At 42.6% G+C, this 25,647-nt stretch overlaps 1 protein-coding gene across 1 annotated transcript; it reads right to left on the reverse strand.

The window, feature by feature from the left end:
* Window positions 1–4,482: 4,482 nt before the first annotated feature.
* Window positions 4,483–18,119, reverse strand: SLA-DRB1 (MHC class II histocompatibility antigen SLA-DRB1). Its single transcript, XM_084967770.1, has 6 exons — window positions 17,956–18,119; window positions 9,433–9,702; window positions 6,734–7,015; window positions 5,614–5,724; window positions 5,110–5,133; window positions 4,483–4,842 (listed from the first exon to the last, which is right to left on the reverse strand). The coding sequence occupies exons 1-6, from the start codon at window positions 18,053–18,055 to the stop codon at window positions 4,829–4,831; spliced, it is 801 nt and encodes a 266-aa protein (XP_084823896.1). The 5' UTR covers window positions 18,056–18,119; the 3' UTR covers window positions 4,483–4,828.
* Window positions 18,120–25,647: the final 7,528 nt, after the last annotated feature.

Below are 25,647 nucleotides of genomic sequence, written 5' to 3' on the forward strand. Positions count from 1 at the left end.
TGCAGCTCTGATTTGACCTCTAGCCTGGAAACTTCCATATGCTCCAGGTGAGGCCCAAAAATGCCCCCCCCCAAAAATATATATATATACATACATATATATATATATATGTATGTATAGATATATGTTCAATTTTATGTCTCCTTGGGTTCATATATGGGTACCTAACAGGTGTTGCAAATTTTCCCCTTGGCTTTATATATATTTTTTTAACTTTCTCATTTTCTCTGTGCAAAAAAATATTTAATTTTTATTCAACTGTATTTTTTTCCTTTATATCTTCTGGATTTTGTCTTGCTTGGAGAGGTTTTTTTTGAGGCTACTTTGAACATATTTATTGATGAAGTTCATACAATTTACATACAATCTCTCTGTATGCAGGTAAAATTCAATGATTTTTGCTATAGGTGTAGGCAACTATCGCCACAACCCAGTTTTAGAAGTCTACATCACTTCAAAAAGCTCCCTGTTTACAATTCCTTCTCACATCCACTCCAAGGCCCAGACACACTGATCTGCTTTCTCTCTACAAAACTGCCTTTTCTTGACAGTTCATGTAGATGGAAGCCCATGACAGGACCTGTTGTCTTTTCTGTCTGGCTGCTTTCGCTTAGTATTAGAGTTGTGAAATTCATCCATTTAAGCATGTTTCATCCTTTCCTTTAAATGTGTTTCAGTTGTTCTGCTTTTTAGGTGCATGATATTCCATTGCATAGATACAATTAGTACACTTTGTTTATTCATTAATGGAGAGGTATTTGGAGAGGATTTTCAATTTTTGACTCTTATGACTAATACTGCTCTGAACATTTGCACACATATATTTGTGAGGACTTAGTTATTTCTCTAGGGTAGATTCCAAGGGAAAAAAAACTGGTGGATCATTTGTCAAATGAATGTTTTTTAACTTTTTAAGAAATGGCCAGGGTGTTTCTATCATAGTTCAGCAGAGATGACCCCGACTTGTATCCGTGACGATGTGGGTTTGATCCCTGGCCTCAAGGATCCCGTGTTGCCATGAGCTGTGGTGTAGGTCACAGATGTGGCTTGGATCTGGCATTGCTACGGCTGTGGCATATGTCAGCAGCTGTAGCTCCAATTCAACCCCTATCCAGGAAACTTCCATATGCTGCACCTGCAGCCCTAAAAATATTTTTTTTTTAATTTAAAGAAATTGCTCAAGGGTTTTCCAAAATTTTTGTAACATTATACACTCCCATTAGTAACACATCAGGGATTAGAAAGGTTTTTTCCTTAAATATAATTATAACAATGAAGATGATAGTAATGGAAATCATAATAAACATAGTTAATTTTTACATTCTTTTCATATTGTTTTGGTCTTTTTAGGGCCACACCTGCAGCATGTGGAAGTTCCAGGCTAGGGGTCGAATGGGAGCTGCAGCCGCTGTCCTGTACCTCAGCCACAGCAACGCAGCATCAGAGCTGCATCGGCAGCTCACAGCAAAGCCAGATCCTTAACCCACTGAGCAAGGGCAGGGATCGAACCCACATCCTCATGGATAGTACTCTGGTGCGTTCACCGCCACAGGAACTCCGTTAATGTCTACATTTTTATTTATCAGGGATCCATTTTGTTACAAGGAATGAGTATGGGAGAGAACTTACTAACAGCTTGAAACTCTGTATGTAACGAAACCTCAAAAGTTTTCAGGACCCTGGACTCTGTTTTGCTGGTGTGTATAAACAAATGAGGAATCAATCCACATCCAAAAAACTGCTTATTAAAATAGATGTATAACAAGTTTTATATCTTATAAAGCTAGTCATTCCTCATCATGTGTCTTTTTTCAAATATTTCCCTGGAAATTATATTCTTCCTTATAATGTTAAGAATCAGCATTTAAGTTCTAAAAACAAAAAACTAAACCTCGTGTTGTTTGCCTTTGATGTTTGTTTGTTTCTTTTAGGGAGGGGGTGGTTATGGCTGGCATTGAATCCTCAATGTTAAATAAAATTGAAAACAATTTTTTTAAAAACTTGATTGGTTGCTTCCCATCAAGAATCTATTATCTTTTATGAGGCAATGAAAATGCAAACAGTCTCACAGTACCAAATACTATAGTTTCCTTACCTGAAAATCATGCTCCTCTCCCCCACCCACCATTTTTTTTTTGAAAAAAAAGAAAAAATTATTTGCTTCTTTTCTTCCCATGTGCATCACAGGAGGCACGTTCACCTCACAGGGGTGAATCGTGGTTTGTCTGAGCTACAACGTGGACCTCCTAACTTGCAGGGAAGGAAGGGAGTCTACCTGGAACATTCTGGGAAAGCTGAGTTGCTCTTAGGAAAGCATAGTGGAAGAAACAGTTCTTTTCCTGCCTTCATGATCACTGGTGATGCCACCGGCCTCGATTAACCAACTCTGGAGGTTCTCTACCTTGGGTGGATCCGTTATGGGAGATGATAAGTTAAAGGACAATAAGCCAATTAGGGTGGAGTTTTGCTACTAGAACGGGAGGCACCTGAATTGAAATATTCATGCCCTTCACTTCATTCTACATTATAATGTCAGACCATGGGTCCCAAATAAAAGGAGACAACCCTACATCTCAGAGGACACAGTGAGAGTAAAGTGGCACCCCTAGCATCAAAGGGAATTTATCCAAACTGCATGCCCATCACATACATGATAATCAGCTTATCAAATCCCTCTAAGATGACAACTTCTTTCACACAAATGAAACATAGTGTCATTAACATACGCATGACATAAGCTTTGAGTTGGGTTGAACAGAAAATAATAGTTGTTTCTGACTCTGGAGAAATTGTCTTCAAATGACTATTACTTTGAAATACACTGAATCGATGATCTACCTTTCAGATTCAGTTTACATTTAAAGCTGACTCTTCACTGAGAATATTATAGCAGCACCCACCACCCACCATCTTAACTGACTAATTACTTTTCCTTGAACCTGTCCAGCTCCTTTATATGATTGAGGTCTATGGAATTTAGACCTAAATACTGATCTACAATTCTAGCTCCACAATGTTTTATGCAAGGGTAAGAACAGTTTCCTTTACTTTTCTAGCGTGATTCCCATCCTATAATTCTGTCAGGTTGATTTCAGTCATTATACTTTGTTTTTAGTTTTTGTGTATCATCTTTGAAATTTTCCATTTACATTTTTTAGTACATGAATATGCCTCAAGTTTAACTACTAAGTAAAATATATTTGGAAAAGTCCATCTTTCATCTCTGTCCCCTTCAAACTATTCTCTTTCTGACCTAAACACAACATTTAAAAAAATGAAAAAGGTCTTCACTGATTCTATTTACAAATGTAAGTACATGATACATAGATTAAATTAATGGGAAGAGTCATATATTCCTAGTCTCCTCCCCTATCTTATTAAACTAAAGTTGCATAATGTATACATTCTCCTGTACCTACTAAAAATGAATTTTAGCAGGTTGTTCTCATTTTTTTTTTTTCAGCTGCAGAGTATTTCATTGTTTGGATGGACGTCACTGTGTTCATAGAACCCGTCTGGTTTCCAAGCAGTGTTGCTGATTTCTGCTAAACCCATACAGGATATTCCTGGGACAGAGAGTAAATGTGTCACAAATTGGAGGGCCTCAGAAATGCATCTTAACAACTTGAGCTGTAGTTTTGTCCTATGGCCTTCTGAGACCTACTTACGAGAAAAAAATGCATCTCGGGGACAACGGTCAGCGTGTCATTGATATGAATCTAAGAGACAGAATCTTTTTAGATTGAAGACTTATAGCCCACTATCAATCTAATTTTTTAAAAGTAGTTCAAGAAGTACATATGTTTAGGAGTTCCCATCATGGCGCAGTGGTTAATGAATCTGACTAGGAACCATGAGGTTGCGGGTTCGATATCTGGACTTGCTAGGTGGGTTAAGGATGGGCGTTGCTGTGAGCTGTGGTGTAGGTTGCAGACGTAGCTCAGATCCCGCGTTGCTGTGGCTCTGGTGTAGGCCGGCAGCTACAACTCCAATTAGACCCCTTGCCTGGGAAACTCCATATGTCGCGGGAACGGCCCAAGAAAAGGCAAAAAGAAACAAAAGAAAAAAAAAGAAGTACATGTGTTTAGATTTTTTCTGATTAAAAAAAAGGAAAAAAGATATAAAAGAGGATGATTACAAAAATTTTGAGGGCATCGCATCCTTTCAAGTTACCTGCGTTTCTTACATCTGTTGCCCCAATTCTCTGTCCCATGGGGGAAAGGATTGTCTTTGAAAATGCAACGATGTAGGGAACCATCAGGAAATGGATTCACTGAGGGCTCTCTCCTACCTCAGGAAAAAATGCCTAAGGACACAACGCAGAAAACCCGAGACAAAAACTGGAAAGGAAGAAAGGAAACTTTCTAGATCCTCATGTGACCAAATTCAGGAAGATGAATAAAATCATCATTGTTTTCTGATGCAATCCTCCCTTTCTCTTTTCTTTTGACCTCTTTCATTGAAGGTGTATGAGGCAGACCATTGTCACTCCATATTTATTGGAGAAAAACATAATAAGGTAATATGGGCAGTGGATGAGTTCAGATGCACAGGAGGCAGTAACGTCGAAAACAACAGGGACCAACCAGGAAAAAAAAAAAGAAAAATGAACATAGGCATAGCAATCAATGCCAGGAACTTCCAGGTCAAAGGGGGGAGGTTGAGAAAGCCATCAAAAGACCTTTTCTGCAGGGTCCCTGAACCAGGAGCAGAGGAGAGTCTGAGGAAGAGCTCTCCTGGGGGAGGACGCAGAGCATAGCAGGAGCCTTCTCATGCTGTGAAGACACTGGCACAGAGGATGCTTGCTTGGAGTGTCACCATCTGCACTTCAGCTCAGGAGGCCTGCAGGGCACAAAGGAGGGGACTGTTTCCAGAGGTAACCCTAAAAGTGGCTCCTTTTCACCCTCTCTCAGGACCTCATGCGAAAGCACTGAGGCAAGAAGGGGAAAAATTCTTAAGACTAATTTAGCCCACAGGCCTTTTGCTCAGTGGTGAGAAAAACTGTAGTGTAAATGCCAAGTCTTTCCTTATTTCTGTCTCTGTCTCATCACCTCTACCAGCTGTTCCAGGGAAACAAAATAACCCCAAAAGAGAGGTAAAGAGCATTACCTGTTGGCTGAAGGGCAGGGCGTCCTGGGAAAGAACAGAGAAGACATACACTTAGAAGCTAAGGAGGTAAATCTGTCCCCAAAACACAATGTCCCCAGCCCCTGACACACCACTGAGATTTCTCTAAACCACAACCCACAGCACCTGATGTCAGGATAGACGGGACAGCAGACACTAAGAGCATGGGACCTATGAAGGTTTTCTCACACAAATCCAGGGTAATTTCATCAGCCGAACTCCCTCTTCCTGCATTTCCCCAGAATCTCCGCCCAAAATCGCCACTCAGGTTAACACGTGTCTTATCTCTACAGGCCGGCATCCCCTCTGTGCTTCACCCACAAGTCACCATGACCATCGATTTCTGGATTTCCAAGAAACCGAAGTAAACTGGGGAAATAAAGGCCTTACGCCAGAAGAGTGACAGAGAGAGAACGAATCGAGCAAAGCCGTATTTCTTCCTCCAAAAAGGCCGTGGGGCATCTCGGCTGACAACAGGCTCCTCACCTTTCTGATTCTTGAAGTAGATGAACAGCCCCACAGCAACAAAGAGCAGACCCAGGACGAAGCCCCCGATCCCACTCATCATCTTGCCCTGAGCAGATTCAGACCGTGCCCCTGACAAAAGAAACCAGTTTTAGTCATTTTTACCCCAAAGCCAAATACACGATTTGAGACTGACAGCTTTGTGACATGGGGAAGAAAGCTGCCCTGAAAAAAGTAGCATAATTGTCCATTTGTGCAAAATGGATTGACATGCAAACTCAGGGGGTTCCTGTCCTAGCTCAGTGGTTACCTGACCCGACTAGCATCCATGAGGATGTGGGTTCAATCCCTGCCCTCGCTCAGTGGGTTAAGCATCCAGCAGTGCCACAACCTGTGGTATAGATAGCAGACGTGACTCTGAACCCTATGTCTGTGGTGTAGGCTGGCAGCTACAGCCCTGATTCCACCCCTAGACTGGGACCTCCCAGATACCACCAGTGGGGCTCTAAAAAGAGAAAATAAATTAATTGATTTTTCAATTAAATGCACACTCAGAAGCTACAAGGCTAAGGCATTCAACTCAATTGAACACCACAGCCCTGACATAAAGCCACATGACTTCAACATCCGAGGGATGAGAGGCCAGGACCTCAGCGGTGTTGAGTAGCTGGTCTAGGGTGACAGAGCTTATCAGACGCAGAGCTGGGTTGGATTCTCCTCGTGTCAGACAGGTCCCCACATGGTAGAGGATGTGCCTCTTCTCAGATCACAGGGACCAACCCAGAGCAGCAGTGTCAGAAGCACGAGCCCAGTCAGACACAGGGGACCGCTGCCAGGGGCCACAGGGCGACCATGACTTGAGACACGGCTGAAAACAGGGACATCCTCCATGCTGCCTGTCAGGTAGAATTACCTCCCCGGGGGGCATCAGTGTTTGGAGAAACTATCACAGGGTGTCTGTAACCCATCAGAGCATTTCTAGCACAGGGCGTCACAGGGCTCCCCCGTCACCTCAGCTGAAGGACAGGAGAACAGGCAGCAAGTGGACACAAGCTGAGAGGAGAGGAGACACCTGACACTCAGGGGCAAGCACGTCCCCTCCTTGGTGCCTGAGGGACTAGAGAGTCAGAAAGCCTCTCACTCCATTCCACTGTGACGGGGCTCGTCAGGCTGGGGTGCTCCACTCGGCAGCTGTAGACCTCTCCACTCTGAGGAACCGTTTCAAGCATCACCATGGTCTGGAAGGTCCAGTCTCCATTAGGGATCAGGCCTGTGGAGACCACCCCCGCTGCCTCTTCCTGGCCATTCCGGAACCACCTGACCTCCACGTGGCCTGGGTAGAACCCGGTCACAGAGCAGACCAGGAGGTTGTGGTGCTGCAGGGGCTGGGTCTTTGCAGGGTACACCGTCACCGTGGGCTCAGCTAGGAGACAAACAACAGACAGGAGTAGTGAGGAGGACAGAGCACGTCTCCTTGGTTGGCTGCCTCTCTGAATCCAGTCTCCTGGGCCAGCCTGAGGTCCCAGGCCGGCCTCCCTCACAGCGGGCCATGTGGCCCCAGAGGAGTTAGTGCCATGAGCCTTGCATGTCCTCCTTACACAATTCACCTCCTAGATTTCAGAGCTCTTGGGGAAATGTGCATGTGTAAATCTTCATAGTGTAAAACAGTTACTTATTGTTGAAGTGTTTACAGATCTTTGCAAGACACATAAGGTATTCATTACAAGCATCATTTGTAAAGCCAGGCTGCCTGGAGTCAAATCTAACTACTGCCTCTTACTGATTGATCCTATGAAGATACTCACATTCCTCTGTGCCTCAGTTTTCTCACCCATGAGAGAAGATAAAATGCGAATTTACCTCTTAGTCTTATGTGAGGAATGAAGAACAGAAAGTTTATAAATAATAAGAGGCAATTAGCCTTCAACATATGTCGGCTATTTATTATCCTCATTTGACTGAGAGGAAATACGACTCAGAGCTGTGTGTGCAGATGGGGGAAGGGCAGTGGGGACAGAGGACGAAGTCCTGGGAATGCTGTCTCCACACACTCAGAACACCTGAGAAATGGTCCTACCCTGGAAAGGAAAGGAGACACTGGTGCTTCTGAAACTCCCTGAGTTGAATCCCAAGAAAAGCATGAGCCCTGCCCTGAAGGACAGGGAAATGAGGAAGGAAAGTGATTGTTAATAAATTCTTATGCTCTGTTGATCAACTTGTCTCTGTTGTAAAACAAGTGTATCTACCACTGGAATTCGCATCATTTTCTATTTGTCTGCTTTTAAGCCTACCTTGAGTTCAAGGTGAAACTTAGGACTCACTGACATGTGCTGAGTGCCTGAGATAGTTCTTGCCACTGGCAGCCTCAAAAAATACACATTTTTGAAGAGAGAAACTAGGAAAAGAACAGTTTTACATTATCACCAAATAATAGAATTAAGATTAATGCAAACTTTCCTAACAATGTTGCAGTGTTATTTCATTAAATAAAAATGTTGGCACTTCTGTGTTTCTTCCCAGAGTGGTTATGAGGATTAACTGAGTTAAGTCTTGTACAACCCACTGAAGAGTCCCTGCCATATGTTAAGTTCTATATAAGTATTCAAGTAAAAATAATATTTTGGAGTTACAAGGAGTAAAATATGAAGTTTAAATTTACAAACTGGAAAATAATGACCTGAATCAAATATAAACACAGTCAGGACAATGAATGAATCAAATATCAGCAAAGTGTTCATTTTATAGGGCACAGAACTCATAAAATTCACAGAGAAAAACACCAGGACACCAGAGGTAACAGACAGTAGCAACTGTTTTGAGGGCAGTGACAACAGTTAGCCAATACATATGTGAACAATGTTCAAGAATCATAGACATCAAAGAAATGTAAATTAAAAATTAAAAAACTGTAAATTTTCCAGGTAGTATTAGACCATATTTGTTACACTAAAAAGCTCTAACCACAGGGAAACTGAAGTAAATGGTTACACTATGGAAAGAAACAATATGTCACTCCTCTAATATGATTAGCATTATAAAAATAGCACCATCGGCACTTTCAAGGACAAAATTATAATTCAAAAAGTTGGTCTCACAATCAGGTCAACGATGTAAAAATGTATACACTCAATAAACAGAAAACCAAGCAATTTAGACCTTAAAGGAGCTTCTGAGAGATCACAGGTGCCTCAGGGGGTCCCCTCCCCCACCTCTCAAAAATCAGCCTGACACCTTTTCTCCACCACAAACCCCTGCACCCAGATTTCTGGGGGTTCAGAAAATGAACCCCCAGAGAAGAGGAGAAGAGGGCGTGGCCAAGAGCAGGTGGTGGCTCTTGTCCTCCCAGGCTCCCAAGCCTCTCACATTCCTCCCCTCTCCTCCCCTAGACCCGCCCCCAACCACAGAGGCTGGAAGCCCCTTCCCTCATCTCTGCCCTCCCTCCCCTCATCTCTGCCCTCCCTCCCCCCTCAGCGGTCCTCCCTCTCCCCCCCCCACCTCGCCTCCCACAGGGACACCAAGGATGCCTGCAGCTGCCCCCACCCCGTCCCCTCCCTCCTGGTCCTCTCAGACCCCAGGGCGCCCACCACCACCACCACCACCACCACACACACACACACACACACACACACACACACACTTCACACACATTCCCCTCTCAGTCACACACTGACAAAACCACACAGGGTCTCCCAGACAACACCCTCTCACAGGAATCCTCCTACCTGGTTCTCACTCCTGGTCTGCACACACACTAACTCAAGACTGAGTCCAGTATGTCTGTGTCTCTGTCTCGCACACACTGTGCCCCCCGCCCCCCGGCAGCGCACTCCCCGCGCTCACCTCGCCGCGGCACGAGGAATGTATCCAAAATCCTGTAGTTGTGTATGCAGTACGTGTCCACTGAGGCCCGTGAGTCCTCCAGGATGTCCTTCTGGCTGTTCCAGTACTTGGCGTCTGGCCGCCCCAGCTCGGTCACCGCCCGGAACTCGCCCACGTCGCTGTCGAAGCGCACGAACTCCTCTCCGTTATAGAAGTATCTGTCCAGCAACAGCACCCGCTCCGTCCCGTTGAAGAAACGACACTCGTGTTTCACCAGGTGCAAGAAATGCGCTGCGTGGACAGCAATGATCCAGTCACCAGGCGGGCTCCTGAAAAGGCTGAAGGCACCGCCCCCCAGCAGAGGGGCACCTGGCCCCGGGGGAGGCAGCAGGCCCCCCTCACAGGCTCCACGGGCACCTCCCCACCCCCGGCACCCACGGGCTCTCCTTCATCTGCCTGCTGCAGAGGGAGGCTGCGGAGGGGAGGGCAGGACAGAGGACAGAGGACACTCCGCTGGTCCAGAGCCTTTGGGGACCCACTGCTCCCATGCTCAGCCAGAGACCTCCAAGCTAAGGCTCCACAGGGATATGCCCCATCACCGCCTCCTTCTAGAAGCCTCCACCAGAAAGGCAGGCTCTCCTCTCCCACAGCTCTTAACTCTTCCTTAACCGTGTTCACCTCAGTCCCTGAACACCTTGTGCCTGACCCACCTGGGCCCCTTCGAATCTGAAAAGGAGAAAGCAGATTTCCCTCCACTCTTGGAGCTTGGACTTTAGGGAAAGTGACAGGAACTGAGGAGGAAAGAGGGGGTGTGTGTGTATTTATGTTTGGGGGAAAAGAGAGGCACATTTCAGGTAAAGGGACTGCCATGAACAAAGCCTGAAAAGAGCTAATGAGCTTCTTCAAGAAACCAGAGAACTCACACCAGTCAGAATGGCCATCATTAATAAATCCACAAATAACAAGTGCTGGAGGGGCTGTGGAGAAAAGGGAACCCTCCTGCACTGCTGGTGGGAATGTCAACTGGTACAGCCACTATGGAGAACAGTTTGGAGATACCTTAGAAATCTATACATAGAACTTCCATATGACCCCGCAATCCCACTCTTGGGCATCTATCTGGACAAAACTCTACTTAAAAGAGACACATGCACCCTCATGTTCATTGCATCACTATTCACAACAGCCAGGACATGGAAACAACCCAAATGTCCATCGACAGATGATTGGCTTCGGAAGATGTGGTATATATACACAATGGAATACTACTCAGCCATAAAAAAGGATGACAAAATGCCATTTGCAGCAACATGGATGGAACTAGAGAATCTCATCCTGAGTGAAATGAGCCAGAAAGGCAAAGACAAATACCATATGATATCACTTATAACTGGAACCTAATATCCAGCACAAATGAACATCTCCTCAGAAAAGAAAATCATGGACTTGGAGAAGAGACTTGTGGTTGCCTGATGGGAGGGGGAGGGAGTGGGAGGGATCGGGAGCTTGGGCTTATCAGACACAACTTAGAAGAGATTTACAAGGAGATCCTGCTGAGTAGCATTGAGAACTTTGTCTAGATACTCATGTTGCAACAGAAGAAAGGGTGGTGGAAAAAATATAATTGTAATGTATACATGTAAGGATAACCTGACCCCCTTGCTGTACAGTGGGAAAATTAAAAAAAATTATATAAATAAAATAAATAATAAAAAAAAGAAAAGAAACCAGAGAAAAGAATTCACTCAAGTGCAGAGAGTGAGAGGGAGGAGGGGGAAAGCCCAGACTAGTGAAGTCAAGTGAAGCCAGGTCCTGAGAAGCCTGACAGATGATGTTAGGATTTTGACTTTATACTTAGCTTAAAGAGAACTGTTAAAGAGTTTTAAGGAGATTAAAACCATAATCTCAATATAGGGAAACAATTCCTTTTCTGCATTTCCAAATCAAGAAAGCTCAGAAAACCAAAAAAAAGAAAAATTATTTTCTTTTTACAGCCACACCTGAAGCATGTGGAAGTCTTCAGGCTGGGCATCAACTCCGAGCTACAGCTGCCAGCCTACACCACAGCCATGGCAACACCAGATCCTTAACCCACTGAGGCCAGGGATCAATCCACATCCTCATAGAGACAATGGTAGGTCCTTAACCCACTGAGCCACAATAGGAACGCCAGAAATCCTGATTTTTTAAGATTTGGGTGCCAAAACTCTTGGCATATCAGACCTCATGAGGTCAGAGGTCATTATGGCTCTCAGGGTGAGGGCGTCTGTTCTGCACATCACAGGCTGTCCGCCAGCATCCCTGGCCTCTACCCCTAGATGTCAGAGGAAAACCTTCCGTGTGACAACTAAATGGCTCCAGATATTTCCAAATATGAAGACATCATAGATTGGGTAAAGAACGATGGTGATCATTCACTGGGGGGGGGCTCCTCTGGTGTAAACCACTGATCATGGGGTGCAAAAGCCATTATTTGTAATGGAGCATCTGAGAATTACATTGAAAGTTTTGTCAAGGTCCTAACTGTTGGAAATCTCTGTCCTACATGAAATTTAAGTCCTTTTTAAGAATCCAGCCTCAGATTTCCCATCGTGGCTCAGCAGAAGCAAACCTGGCTGGCATCCATGAGGACGCGGGGTCTATCCCTGGCCTGGTTCAGTGGCTTAAAGATCCAGTGTTGCCATGAACTGTGGTATAGGTCCAAGACTGGGCTCGGATGTGGCATTGCTGTGGCTGCGGTATGGACCCTTAGCCTGGGAACCCCCACATGCCGCGGGTGTGGCCCTAAAAAGACAAAATTTTTAAAAAAATTAAAAAGAAGAATCCAGCCTCAGTAGAGAGCTGTTTTTCCAGCAAAATTACTTTGTTCGGGACCAAACTGACCTAATTCTTTGCTTTGCTAACCCATTACAAAGACATGTAACTTATCGACAGACACATTGCCGCCTTTCTTAAGTTCTCGGCCACTTATCCGTATTAGTGAACCAGAGCCATGGATATGTTATTCCTCTTCAGTGCTCCAACAAGTTCATTTCTTCTACTCCCAATAATTGCACTAGGCATTAAATTACCAGACTTGGCCCGATGTAGAACTCTTATTTCTTGAGTCAAGTTCCCTCAGAAGAAATGAAAGTAAGAAAAAGATGACATTCTCATAGAGACAGTTTACAACAAAAGAACAGGTCCCCAGACTTTGCCTCTTAGAAATGACGGCAGAGAGGAGGGTACTCTGGATCAATCCACATCCATCTTACTATTCAGAAATTCTCTAATGCTGTTTTCACACATGTCAAAGTTAAAAAAATTAAAATATGTCGAGTTCCCGTCGTGGCGTTAACGAATCCGACTGGGAACCATGAGGTTGCGGGTTCGGTCCCTGCCCTTGCTCAGAGGATTAACGATCCGGCATTGCCATGAGCTGTGGTGCAGGATGCAGATGTGGCTCGGATCCCATGTTGCTGTGGCTCTGGCGTAGGCCGGCGACTACAGCTCCGATTCGACCCCTAGCCTGGGAACCTCCATATGCTGAGGGAGTGGTCCAAGAAATAGCAAAAAGACAAAAAAAACAAAAAAACAAAAAAACAGGAGTTCCTGTCATGGCGCAGTGGTTAACGAATCTGACTAGGAACCAGGAAATTGCGGGTTCGATCCCTGGCCTTGGGTTAAGGATCCGGCGTTGCCGTGAGCTGTGGTGTAGGTCGCATACGAGGCTTGGATTCCGAGTTGCTGTGGCTCTGGCGTAGACCGGTGGCTACAGCTCCGATTAGACCCCTAGCCTGGGAGCGTCCATATGCCGCGCGGGAGCGGCCCTAGAAATGGCAAAAAGACAAAAAAAAAAAAAATTAAAATATGTGAAGTTATTTTTCACCGTAGTGTGCATGGTACTATTTTGTTTTGTTTCTTATTAGGGCTGCATTTGCGGCATATGGAGTTTCCCAGGCTAGGGGTGATATCAGAGCTATAGCTGCAGGCCTGCACCACAGCCACAGCAAACAGGATCCAGACTGCATCTTCGACCTACACAACAGCTCACGGCAATGCCAGATCCTTACAGATCCTTAATCCACTGAGCAAGCCCAGGGATAGAACTCGAAACCTCGTGGTTCCTAGTCAGATTCGATTCCACTGAGCCGCAAAGGGAACTCTTTGCCTTGTACGATCAACATTGTTCCTCTGGCTCATACACACAATTTAAGGTTGCCAATTTAGTAAGTGAAAAGACAGCCTTCCCAGCTAAATTTAGATTTCAGGAAAGTTATTGTTGTTCAGCTGAAATTCAAATTTAACTGGATCCTATGTTTTATTCGGCAACCCTAGCCCAGCTTGCTAATACACTTTGAGAAGAAGGAATGCATTTCATACTTCTGTTTGTTCTTCCTCACATGCCCATGACAGCCTGGGCACAGTGTGAACCCATATGGAACCTGACAGGTAAGTGCAAAATGATAAAATATTCTCTTAGTTGTTGACTCCAGCACTCTTCCTACTGCAGATCACATAATAAGTACTCAATAAGCATATTTTTATTTTAATTTTCATTATCCCTAGGAATGCAGTTCACAAAATCTTTCTATTCCTTAACTTTCCAAAGCACATAATAACTTCATCATTTGGCGAGAGTCATCAACGACTTTTATCACTAGTTACCCTTTTGAACACATAAGAGTAGAACCACTGCTTTCTATGTAAGAAGGCAGCATATTTGAATCCAGTACAAAAGGGGTGTGCTGACACAGGAGAAGGGGAATTTCCATCAACTCAGATTTATACGACATCATCTGGGTTCTAGCACCAACTGTGTGACACAAAGTCATTGAAACCTTTTGAATTTTTGATTCCATGGATATATATGTTTTTAATTTTTGTAGATATGAGAGGATGGTTTTGAGAATTACATACTAATTACATATTGGGAGAGGGGAACTGCAAAATGTCTGGATGCGCCATGCTCATGGAAACCAAATTGTTCCCCACTCCATCTTCATCAACTAGGTCTCGAGTAAATATTGACCATATGAATGAATGGCTTTTGCACAGCCCATCACCACCCCACACAAGGGCACCCTAGTGCTTCCTTGCTGATGAATGAACGTCTCCGGGTATCAAGATCTCCCAGCCTGTCTTCTCTCTCTTGGATTCTTACACTCCGGGTCCAGCTGACTCTCTGATTCCAGGGCACAGGCTTCCCCTGATTTCAGCTACCCATATGTGGCATCTGTGCTCCACTTCCTCAGCTCCCTTTCTCTCTTCAAACAAGCCAATCCAGTCCCTGTCTTGGAAACTTCACTTACTGTACGTGTCAAGTCCACCAACCCCAGTGCTCTCTTCTCCCTCATCTTCTCACCTTGCGAGCCTCTTAGGGATGCACACAACTGGTCACCGCCTCCCTCCTTGACAAACCTGCTTTCCTTCACGTCCATGCATCACATGCTCTTGATTTTCCTCCTCTCACTGGTACCCTTTCCCAGTCCCCTTTGCTGGCTCATTGGCCCTTGGTCCTCTGGGCTTGGCCCTGGCCCCATTTTTGTTGTCTACACACACTCTCTCTCCCTGTGCAACCTCCTCTACTTTCCTGGATGTTAACACAGGACATGTGCCAATCACCCCACCATATACACCTCCAGCCCTGGCCTCTCCCTGAATTCCAGTTTCACATATTCAACTGACTGCTTGACAGCTCCCCATGCATGCAAATACATGACTTCAAACTAAATATGAATAAAACCATTACTCCTAAACACCCACTTCAAATTATTTCCTTCACAGATTTTCCTGTCTCAATAAACAGCACCACCAAGTTTATAGGCATTACTCGAGACGAAGCCGTGAGGAATAAGCTTGATTTTTCTCCCTCTTCCCCTTATGCTTCGTTAACAAGTTACTCAACAATCTTGCCCAAATCTGTTCTCTTTATCACGACTGCTGTCTTTGTCACCACCACACCAACTGAAACCACAAGCACGTCCTCCATGGAGAATTCTGCCATGACCCTAAATGATCTCCCTGACCACTGGCAAATCCTTCAATCCAATTTCTGCATGGTATCTAGAATTATTTTTTTATAAACATAAGTGACTCTCCTTGTAAACCCTCAGTAGCTTCTCATATCTTTTTAAATAAAATACAATTTTTTTCGGAGTTCCTGTTGTGGCTCAGCAGAAAATGAGCCCAACTAGTATCATGAGGATGCGTGTTCAACCCCTGGCCTTGCTAAATGGATTAAAGATGCAGTGTTGCTGGAAGGTGTGGTGTAGATCACAGACATGGCTCAGACCCTGGGATCCTGCACTTCTGTGACTATGGCGTAGACCAGCAGCTAGAGCTCTGATTAGACCCCTCACCTAAGAACTTCCATGTGGGACAGGTGCTGCCCTAAAAAGCAAAAAAAAAAAAAAAAAAAAGAAAGAAAATTTACCACGGCTATTAGGGCCTAGTATCACTTGTTGCCTGACTTCATCTTCAACCTCATCTTGTTCCATGTGCCAACTTGCTTGCTATGCTTCAGCCACTCTCAAGCCTCCTTTCTCTCCTTTAAGAAAATCAAATATCTTCCCCACTTCATCCTTCCCTTGTTCCCTTACATCCTTCCCATGACTGACTTCCCATTATTTGTATTTCAACTAAATTTTGCTTTTACTAGCCACTTGAAGTGAAGCAGAGGAATACAGTTCTCATTGTTCTGTAACTCTGATTTATTATTTTCAGAGCACTTCTTGGTCTCTGAAATGTTTTTCTTTGTTAAATGTTTATTGGTTTATTGTCTTTCTCTCCTATTATTAGTTCCTTGACAGTAGGAGACTTTTCTATTTTATTCAAATAGGATTCTCTGAGCCTAGAACAGAGCCCAATATTTAATAGTCATTCAAAAAAAAAATTGGTGTAAGCAAATAAACCCATGTTTCCAGAAATTGATTTCTGTGGGGATCCTGGAAAGCAAGAAGGAGCTCCAGCTCCAACATTCTTTAATTCTTGTAATGCATCAAATCCCTTTTACTTGGTGTGACAACTTCAGACAAACTTCCTTTTTCTCCTCCTACTATTTGCAAGAAATATTCCCAGTTAAGAAAAAGGTGATTTGGGGAGTTCCCACTGTGGTGCAGTGGAAAGGAATCTGACTAGTACCATGAAGATGCGGATTCAATCTCTGGCCTCACTCAGTGGGTTGGGGATCTTCTGTGGCCGTGAGCTGTGGTGTAGGTCACAAACATGGCTCAGATCCCGCATTGCTGTGTGTGTGGCTATGACTGGCAGCTATAGCTCCAATTTAACCCCTAGCCTGGGAACTTCCATTTGCCCCGCAGGTGTGGCCTTAAAAAGCAAAAGAAAGAAGGGAAGGAAGGGAGGGGTGATTTTAAGAAAGGGGAAATTTTTCACCAAGTTCCATCTCATCTAACAGATTGTAATAGTGGTGGGATTTTCAGCAATAGTGATGATGTACTTGGAGAGAGACTAGGGAAGAACTACAAAGAGAGGTAACCAAACATGGCTAACTTAGGAACACAGAAGGCCTGATGAATGAACTTATGAATTGGGGCCAAGAATCAAAGAGGCTAATGAGATTCCTTCATTTGCCTATTGACTTTCAGCCCCATGGGATGGAAACAACCTTTACATTCTGTGTACCCTTCTCAGAGTTTGTGGCTTGAACCATATGAGATTATTGATATTTGACTACCCTTGACTTACAGAATTTTATATAATTTTTCCTATACTAGTTGAATCCCTTCTCATGGGCTCAAGGCAGAGAATGGGGAGATGCAGGAGAAACTGTGTAGAAAGATTTAAAATAGATTCATAGTGAACATTAACCTGGGTCTGGTTTTCAGAAGATGCCTTCAGTTCTTTAAAGCATCAAAGAACACCCCATGGAAGGTCCTTATCTACAGGGTCATACCAAGTACTAAGGATCTCTGCTTAAGCTTTAGGGTGCTTCCCACAGGAGAAATAGAGATAAAACTAACTGCAACTCCTGTCAGAACTTCCAGTACAGGGCTGTGATTCTTGCAAACACAGGAGTTCAGGTAAAAGGAAAAGATTTAATGGGGAGTGGCCCTGTGATACATTCTCAGATACTTGGGAGAGACACCAACATCATAAATCTGTTGGGGCATAACACAGGATCTTCTAGGCAAGATCTTTCTAATTCCTTTTGATTCCCCAGAAAATTTTGGCTGAAATCTTCCCTTTTTGGCGTAACTCAACATAATAAAGGAAATTGCTAGACAAGAAGTTAATTTGACATCCTTATTTATAAATCTACTTAAGACCCCAAGGGAATGAGATGCAAGGCTAGCAAGATTTTATTGGAGGAGAGTTGAAAAAATGGTTAACATATGTGGAGGCAACTTATACAACTCTCATAAAGAAGGCAAGCACTGACCCTTCTGAATTGTGGAAAGAATTGAGGATCCATATGATTAAAGATCAGTGGTCACTGAAGAATATGTCACAATTTTTTTCAGCGACATGGCCTAGACAGAGTGAAATGGCAACTCCCCTCCTTCCCCACCCCATGATAGATCAACTCCCAAGAGAGGTACTTACGTGGGGTGTCCCTGGCCAAAGCCAAGGGAGGGCTCAGCACCACCAGCATCACGGTCAGAGCCACCATCCAAAAGCCTCTGGAGAAACACAGATGCAACATGCTGGAGAACAGGAGAGGACAGTGTGTGAAGGGAGCAGGCAAGTCCCACTCAAATGGGTACTGTGGCCCTCCTCCACCCACATACCGAATAATACCACCCAAGGACCTCTGTATTTGTTCCTGGATTGGGTGAAACCAGCATTAGCCAACCAATCAACATCAGTGGTAAACAGCATCATTTGTTGCTGGTCAGAGATTCACTATGAAGGTCCTCTTCTGAAACCTAGAATTTCCTCCAGTGAAGAGATTTTTTTAATTAAATATTTCAAAAGTTTGACCCAGTTGCTTCCAAAATATTTTAATTGGGCCCCTATTGTGAGCCAGCTTTTTGCCGATCAGTGATGTGTATACAGACTTAACTCTTTTACAAGCATGCTTTTCTCTCACTTTGAGACAGAGCTGTTTGACAAACATATGTGAGTGTGTTAGGAGACGAGGGAATGGAAAGAAAATGATTGCAAGTTACAAGATCTTTAATCTGGTCCTACTTGCACCATAACGCAGTGTTTGGGAAATTTGGTGGGGGGGGAATGACTTAATCTGTACAGTTGAAATGAAGGCACTGTCATCTTTCAAGTATTTCCATACTGAGAAGTGCTGTGGTTCTATGGACACCTCAAAAAACAGCATCCTCTGGGTAACTGATGATGTGGCAGAGGCATAGCTATTGATTGGAGAGTATAGTCTGTACCTCCTAACAGATAGGGGTGTCTCTGATAAACAAAGGGAATTTCTGAGTGAAAGATTTTTCCTGAGTAAAAAGAGTTTTCAGGTTTGTTCCTAATGCAGTCAGTAATATTAGTGGCACTTCCAGACTACCCATAGATAAAGGGGCTTGGCTTACTGGAAGTGATCTATGTGGAGTGGAGAGTCTCGAGGGTACCTTATAGCATGTAATCTAACAATGTGATGAGCCAACTGTCCAAATCAAAGTATGCAGGGGGCTGAGAGTTCAATAAAGGATTCAAAATCAACCTTTGGCACAGCAGCTCTGCTTTAGAATAAGCAATATTTGGAGTTCCCATCGTGGTGCAGTGGTTAACGAATCCGACTAGGAACCATGAGGTTGCAGGTTAAATCCCTGGCCTTTCTGAGTGGGTTAAGGATCTGGCATCGCTGTGAGCTGTGGTGTAGGTTGCAGATGTGGCTCGGATCCTGCGTTGTTGTGGCTCTGGTGTAGACAGATGGCTACAGCTCCGATTAGACCCCAAGTCTGGGAACCTCGACATGCCGCAGGAAGCAGCCCTAGAAAAGGCAAAAAGACAAAAAAAAATAGAATAAGCAATATTTTATATGAAAAAGTGTTCAATCCCTTACTCCTGGTTTCCATTTGATTTCCATATTTTACTGGGACTGTGTGTCCTTATTAGTCACCTTCTTTTGCTTTACCGTAGTAGAAGATATGAGAAGACTTTGCTAATAAATGCATTACAGGATGTTCATGAAACAAAATACTATGGGAAAACTATGTAAATCCTTTGATATAATAATATATTTTAAAATATGTAATTCTATTTCTATTTAATTATTACACATTAATTTAACACCAGTGTAATATCTCAAATGTAGAATGGACTTTAAAAGTCAGCTCTCAGAGATGGGATTAAAATGGTGGAATAGAAGGACTGGAGCTCAACTTCTCCCCTAAAAACAACAAAATTTACAATCAAATGCTGAGCAATCTTCAACCAAATGGACCAGAACTTTCAAAAAGTTATCCTACTCCAGAAGACAAAGAGGAGGCCACATCAAGAAGTAGGAGGGGTGATTACATGATATAAGCAACCACATACCTCCTGGGTGGGAAGCCCCACAGACTGGAAAGTAACTGTATCACAGAGACTCACCTACAGGAGTGACAGTTCTGAGCCCCACATCAAACCACCAGGAGTGGGTATCTGGCACTGGGAGAAAGAGCCCCTGGAGCATCTGGCATTGAAGGCCAGTGGGGCTTGTGTGCAGGAGCTCCACAGGATGAGGGAAAGCAGAGACCCCATTCTTGGAAAGTGCACACAGACTTTCACATACACTGGGTCCCAGGGCAAACCAGGGTCTCCATGGGAATCTGGGTCAGACCTGACTGCAGTTCTTGGAGGACCTTCTGGGAAAGCAGGGGTGAATGTGGCTTCTTTTGAGGAAAGGACATTGGAAGCAAAGCTCTTGGGAATATTCAGCAGTAAGCATTTCTCTGGAGGTGGCCATTTTGGGGAAATCTGGCCCCACCCATCGGCTCTGCGAAACCCTGGGCCAAACAACAATCCAGGTGGGATCACAGCCCCACCCATTAGTAAACAGGCTGCCTAAAGACCCCCCCAGGCACAAGCCACCTCTAATCTCACCCAGAGACAAAGCCCTACCCAACAGAAGGATAGGAATCAGCTCCACCTACCAGTGGGCAGTCATCAGTCCCTCCCATTAGGAAGCCTACAGCAAGCCCCCATATCAACTTCAGCCACAAGGGGGGTAGCCACCAGAAGTAAGAGAGGCTACAACTCTATTATCTGTAAAAAGTTCACCACACCAAAAACCTATAAAAATGAAAAGACAGAGAACTATAACTCAGATAAGGGAGAAAGAAAAAACACCAAAAAACAGCTAACTGATCAGGAGATTCTCAGCCTCCAGGAAAAAGACTTTAGATTGTTGATGCTAAAGATGATGCAAGAAATTGGAAATAAACTGGAGGTAAAGATGGATAATTTACAGGAAACACTGAGCAAAGAGATACGAGATATAAAAATTAAACAAGAAGAGACGCAAAATACAATAACTGAAATAAAAAATTCATTAGAAGCAAACAACAGCAGAATACAGGAGGCAGAAGAACAAATAAGCTCAGTGGAGGACAGATTAGTTGAAATTATGGATGCAGAACAGAAAAGAGAAAAAAGATTGAAAACAAAAGAAGAGAATCTCAGAGAACTCTGGGACAACATGAAACACACCAACATCTGTATTATAGGGGTGCCAGAATGAGAAGAGAGAGAGAAAGGACAGAAAAAATATTCAAAGAGATAATAGCCAAAAATTTCTCTAACATGGGAAAGGAACCACTCACTCAAATCCAGGAAGTGCAACTAATACCACAGAAAATACACCCAAGGAAGAATACACCAAGACACATATTAATCAAACTGACCAAAATTGAAAACAAAAAGGAAATATTGAAAGCAGCTAGGGGAAAGAAACACGTAACATACAAGGGAGCCCCAATAAGGTTATTGGCAGATTTTTCAGCTGAAACTCTGCAGGCCAGAAGGGAGTGGCATAATATACTTAACGTGATGAAAGGAAAAAACCTCCAACCAAATTACTTTACCCAGCAAGACTCTCATTCAGATTTGAAGGAGAAATCAAAAGTTTCACAGATCAACAAAAGCTGAGAGAATTCAGCAACACTAAACCAGCTTTACAACAAATACTAATGGAACTTCTCTAGACAGAAAAGAAAAGGCCACAACCAGAAACAAAAATACCACAAATGACAAGGCTCACCAGTAAAGGTATACATACAGCAAAGATACAAAATCATCCATGCATAATTATGCCACCAAAATCAGAAATTGTGAGGAGGGTACAAATGCAGGACACTGCAGATGCACTTGCAATTAAGAAACCAATAACTTAAAACAATCTTGTATATATGTATATAGACTCTTATACCAAAACTTCAGAGTAACTGCAAACCAAAAATCTACAATTCATACACAAACAAATAAGAAAAATCAATGCAAATACAACACTAAAGATAGTCATCAAACCAGAAGAGGAGAGAACAAGGGAAGAAGGGAAGAAAAAAGAGCAACAAAAACAAATCCAAAGCAATCAAGAAAATGGCAATTAGAACATACATATCAATAATTACCTTAAATGTAAATGGACTAAACACCCCAAGCAAAGACATAGACTGGCTGAATGGATACAAAAACAAGACCCATATATATGCTGTCTTCAAGAGACCCATTTCACTTCTAGGGACACAAACAAATCGAAAGTGAGAGGATGGAAGAAAATATTTCATGCAAACGGGGATCAAAAGAAAGCTGGAGTAGCAATACTCATATCAGACAAAATAGACCTTAAAATGAAGAATATTTTAAGAGACAAGGAAGGTCACTACCTAATGATCAAAGGATCAATCCAAGAAGAAGATATAACAATTTTAAATATCTATGCACCTAACATAGGTTCACCACAATATATAAGGCAACTGCTAACAACCTTAAAAGGACAAATCAATAATAACACAATAATAGTTGGGGACTTTAACACCCCACTTACAGCATGGGCAGATCATCCAGACAGAAAATCAATAAGGAAAAACAGGCCCTGAATGAAGCATTAGACCAGATGGACTTAGTAGATATTTATAGGACATTCCATCCAAAAGCAACAGAATACGCATTCTTCTCAAGTGCACATGGAACATTCTCTAAAATTGATCACATCCTGGGCTACAAATCCAACCTCAATAACTTTAAGAAAATTGAAATCATATCAAGCATCTTCTCCGACCACAACACTATATGACTGGAAATCAACAACAAGAAAAAAACTGCAAAAAACACAAACATGTGGAGACTAAACAACATGCTACTAAACAACCAATGGATCACAGAAGAAATCAAAGAGGAAATTAAAAAATACCTAGAAGCAAATGACAACAAAGATACAACACTCCAAAACCTATGGGATGCAGCAAAAGCCGTTCTAAGAGGAAAGTTTATAGCAATACAAGCCCACCTCAGGAAACAAGAAAAAGCTCAAATAAACAAGCTAATGTTACATCTAAAGCAGATCAAGAGAGAACCAACAAGACCTAAAGTTAGTAGAAGGAAAGAAATCATAAAAATCAGAGCAGAAATCAATGAAATAGAAACAAAGAAAACCATAGAAAAGATCAATGAAACGAAAAGCTGGTTCTTTGAAAAGATCAACAAAATCGATAAACTCTTAGCCAAACTTATCAAGAAAAAGAGAGAGAGGACTCAAATCAATAAAATTAGAAATGAAACAGGAGAAGTAACAACGGACATCACAGAAATACAAAGGATCATAAGAGACTACTATATGCAACTATACACCCATAAAATGGAAAACCTAGAAGAAATGGACAAATTCTTAGAAAGATACAATCTTCCAAGAATAAACCAAGATGAAATAGAAAAGATGAATGAACCAACCACAAGAACTGAAATTGAAACTGTGATTAAAAAACTTCCAACAAACAAAAGTCCAGGACCAAATGGCATCACAGGCGAATTCTACCAAACATTTAGAGAAGAGTTAACACCCATCCTTCTGAAAGCATTCCAAAAAAAATGCAGAAGAAGGAACATACCCAAACTCATTTTATGAGGCCACCATCACCCTGATACCAAAACCAGACAAAGATACCACAAAAAAAGAAAACCACAGGCCAACTTCACTGATGAACATAGATGCAAAAATCCTCAACAAAATACTAGAATACCGAATCCAACAATACATTAAAAGGATTGTATGTCATGATCAAGTGGGATTTATCCCAGGGATGCAAGGATTCTTCAATATCTGCAAATCCATCAGTGTGATACACCACATTAACAACCTGAAGAATAAAAACCATATGATCCTCTCAATAGATGCAGAAAAAGCCTTTGACAAAATCCAACACCCATTTCTGATAAAAACCCTTCAGAAAGTGGGCATAATGGGAACCTACCTCAACATAATAAAGGCCATATATGACAAACCCACAGCTAACATCATTTGCAATCGTGAAAAGCTGAAAGAATTCCTGCTGAGATCAGGAACAAGACAAAGATGTCCATTCTTGCCACTACTATTCAACAGTTTTGGAAGCCCTAGCCACAGCAATCACAAAAGAAAAAGAGATACAAGGAATCCAAATTGGAAAGGAAGAAGTAAAACTATCACTATTTGCAGATGACATGGTACTATACCTAGAGAATCCTAAAGACTCTACCAGAAAACAGAGCTCATCAATGAATTTGGCAAAGTCGCAGGATACAAAATCAATACACAGAAATCGACGGCATTTCTATACACTAACAATGAAAGAGCAGAAAGAGAAATTAGGGAAGCTATCCCTTTTACCATCGCATCCAAAAGAATAAAAAGCCTAGGAGTAAATCTACCTAAAGATACAAAAGTCCTGTACTCTGAAAACTATGAGACGCTGATGAAAGAAATCAAAGATGACAAATAGATCGAAAGATATACCATGCTTTTGGATTGGAAGAGTTAATATTATCAAAATGACTATACTACCCAAGGCAATCTACAGATTCAATGCAATCCCTATCAAATTACCAAGGACATTTTTCACGGAACTCAATAAAAATATTTTAAAGTTTGTTTGGAAGCACAAAAGACCCAGAATAGCCAAAGACATCCTGAAAAGGAAAAATGGAGCTGGAGGCATCAGGCTCCCTGACTTCAGGCTATACTACAAAGCAACAATCATCAAAACCATATGGTACTGGCACAAAGACAGAAACATAGATCAGTGGAACAGGATAGAAAGCCCAGAATTCAACCCATGCACCTACAGCCAAATAATCTATGACAAAGGACGCAAGAATATACAATGGGGAAAATACAGCCCATTCAATAAGTGGTGCTTGGAAAACTGGACAGCCACATGGAAAAGAATGGAATTAGAACAGTCCCTAACACCACACACAAAAACAAACTCAAAATGGATTAAAGACCTAGATATAAGACAGACACTATAAAAACTCTTAGAGGAAAACATAGGCCAAACATTCTCTGACATAAACGACAGCAACATCTTCTCAGATCCACCTCTTAGAGTAATGATAGTAAAAACAAAAATAAACAAATGGGACTTAATTAAACTTAAAAGTTTCTGCACAGCAAAGGAAACCCTAAACAAAATGAAAAGACAACCCACAGAATGGGAGAACATATTTGCAAATGAATCCAATGACAAGGGGTTAACCTGTAAAATTTATAAACACTTCCTACTGCTCAATACCAAAAAAACAAACAACCCCATCAAAAAATGGGCAGAAGATCTAAACAGATGATTCTCCAAAGAACACACATGGATGGCCAAAAAACACATGAAAAGATGTTCAACATCACTCATTATTAGAGAAATGCAAATCAAAACCACTATGAGGTACTAACTTATACCAGCCAGAATGGCCATCATCAAAAAGTCTACAAACAATAAATCCCAGAGAGGGTATGGTGAAAAGGAACCCTATTCCACTGCTGGTGGGATTGTAAATTGGTGCAACCACTGTGGAAAACAGTATGGAGATTCCTCAGAAAACTAAAAATTGAACTACCATTTGACCCACCAATCCCACTCCTGGGCATCTATCCAGAGAAAACTGTGACTCGCAAAGACTCATGTACTCTGATGTTCACTGCAGCACTATTTTCAATAGCCAAGACATGGAAACAACCTAAATGTCCATCAACAGAGGAGTGATCAAGAAGAGGTGGTACATATACACAATGGAATATTACTCAGCCATTAAAAGGAACTAAATACTGTTATTTTCAGCTACATGGATGGACCTAGAAATTATCATGTTGAGGGAAGTCAGTCAGAC

This window comes from Sus scrofa, chromosome 7, assembly GCF_054392235.1.
Source record: "Sus scrofa isolate SSC_HxYL_T2T_F1_AM1 chromosome 7, Sscrofa_HxYL_maternal_Yorkshire_Landrace_v2.0, whole genome shotgun sequence".
NCBI classification, from domain to species: domain Eukaryota; kingdom Metazoa; phylum Chordata; class Mammalia; order Artiodactyla; family Suidae; genus Sus; species Sus scrofa.

Bases quoted from the DNA above. Each gene is read 5' to 3' on its own strand.
- SLA-DRB1 (XM_084967770.1), bottom strand. From the start codon at position 18,055: ATGTTGCATCTGTGTTTCTCCAGAGGCTTTTGGATGGTGGCTCTGACC. The intron at 9,703-17,955 runs GTAAGTACCTCT...CTGTCCACGCAG, and splicing joins TTTGGCCAGGGACACCCCAC to CGCATTTCTTGCACCTGGTG. The intron at 5,725-6,733 runs GTGAGAGGCTTT...TTCTTTTGTCAG, and splicing joins CCCCGTCACAGTGGAATGGA to GGGCACGGTCTGAATCTGCT.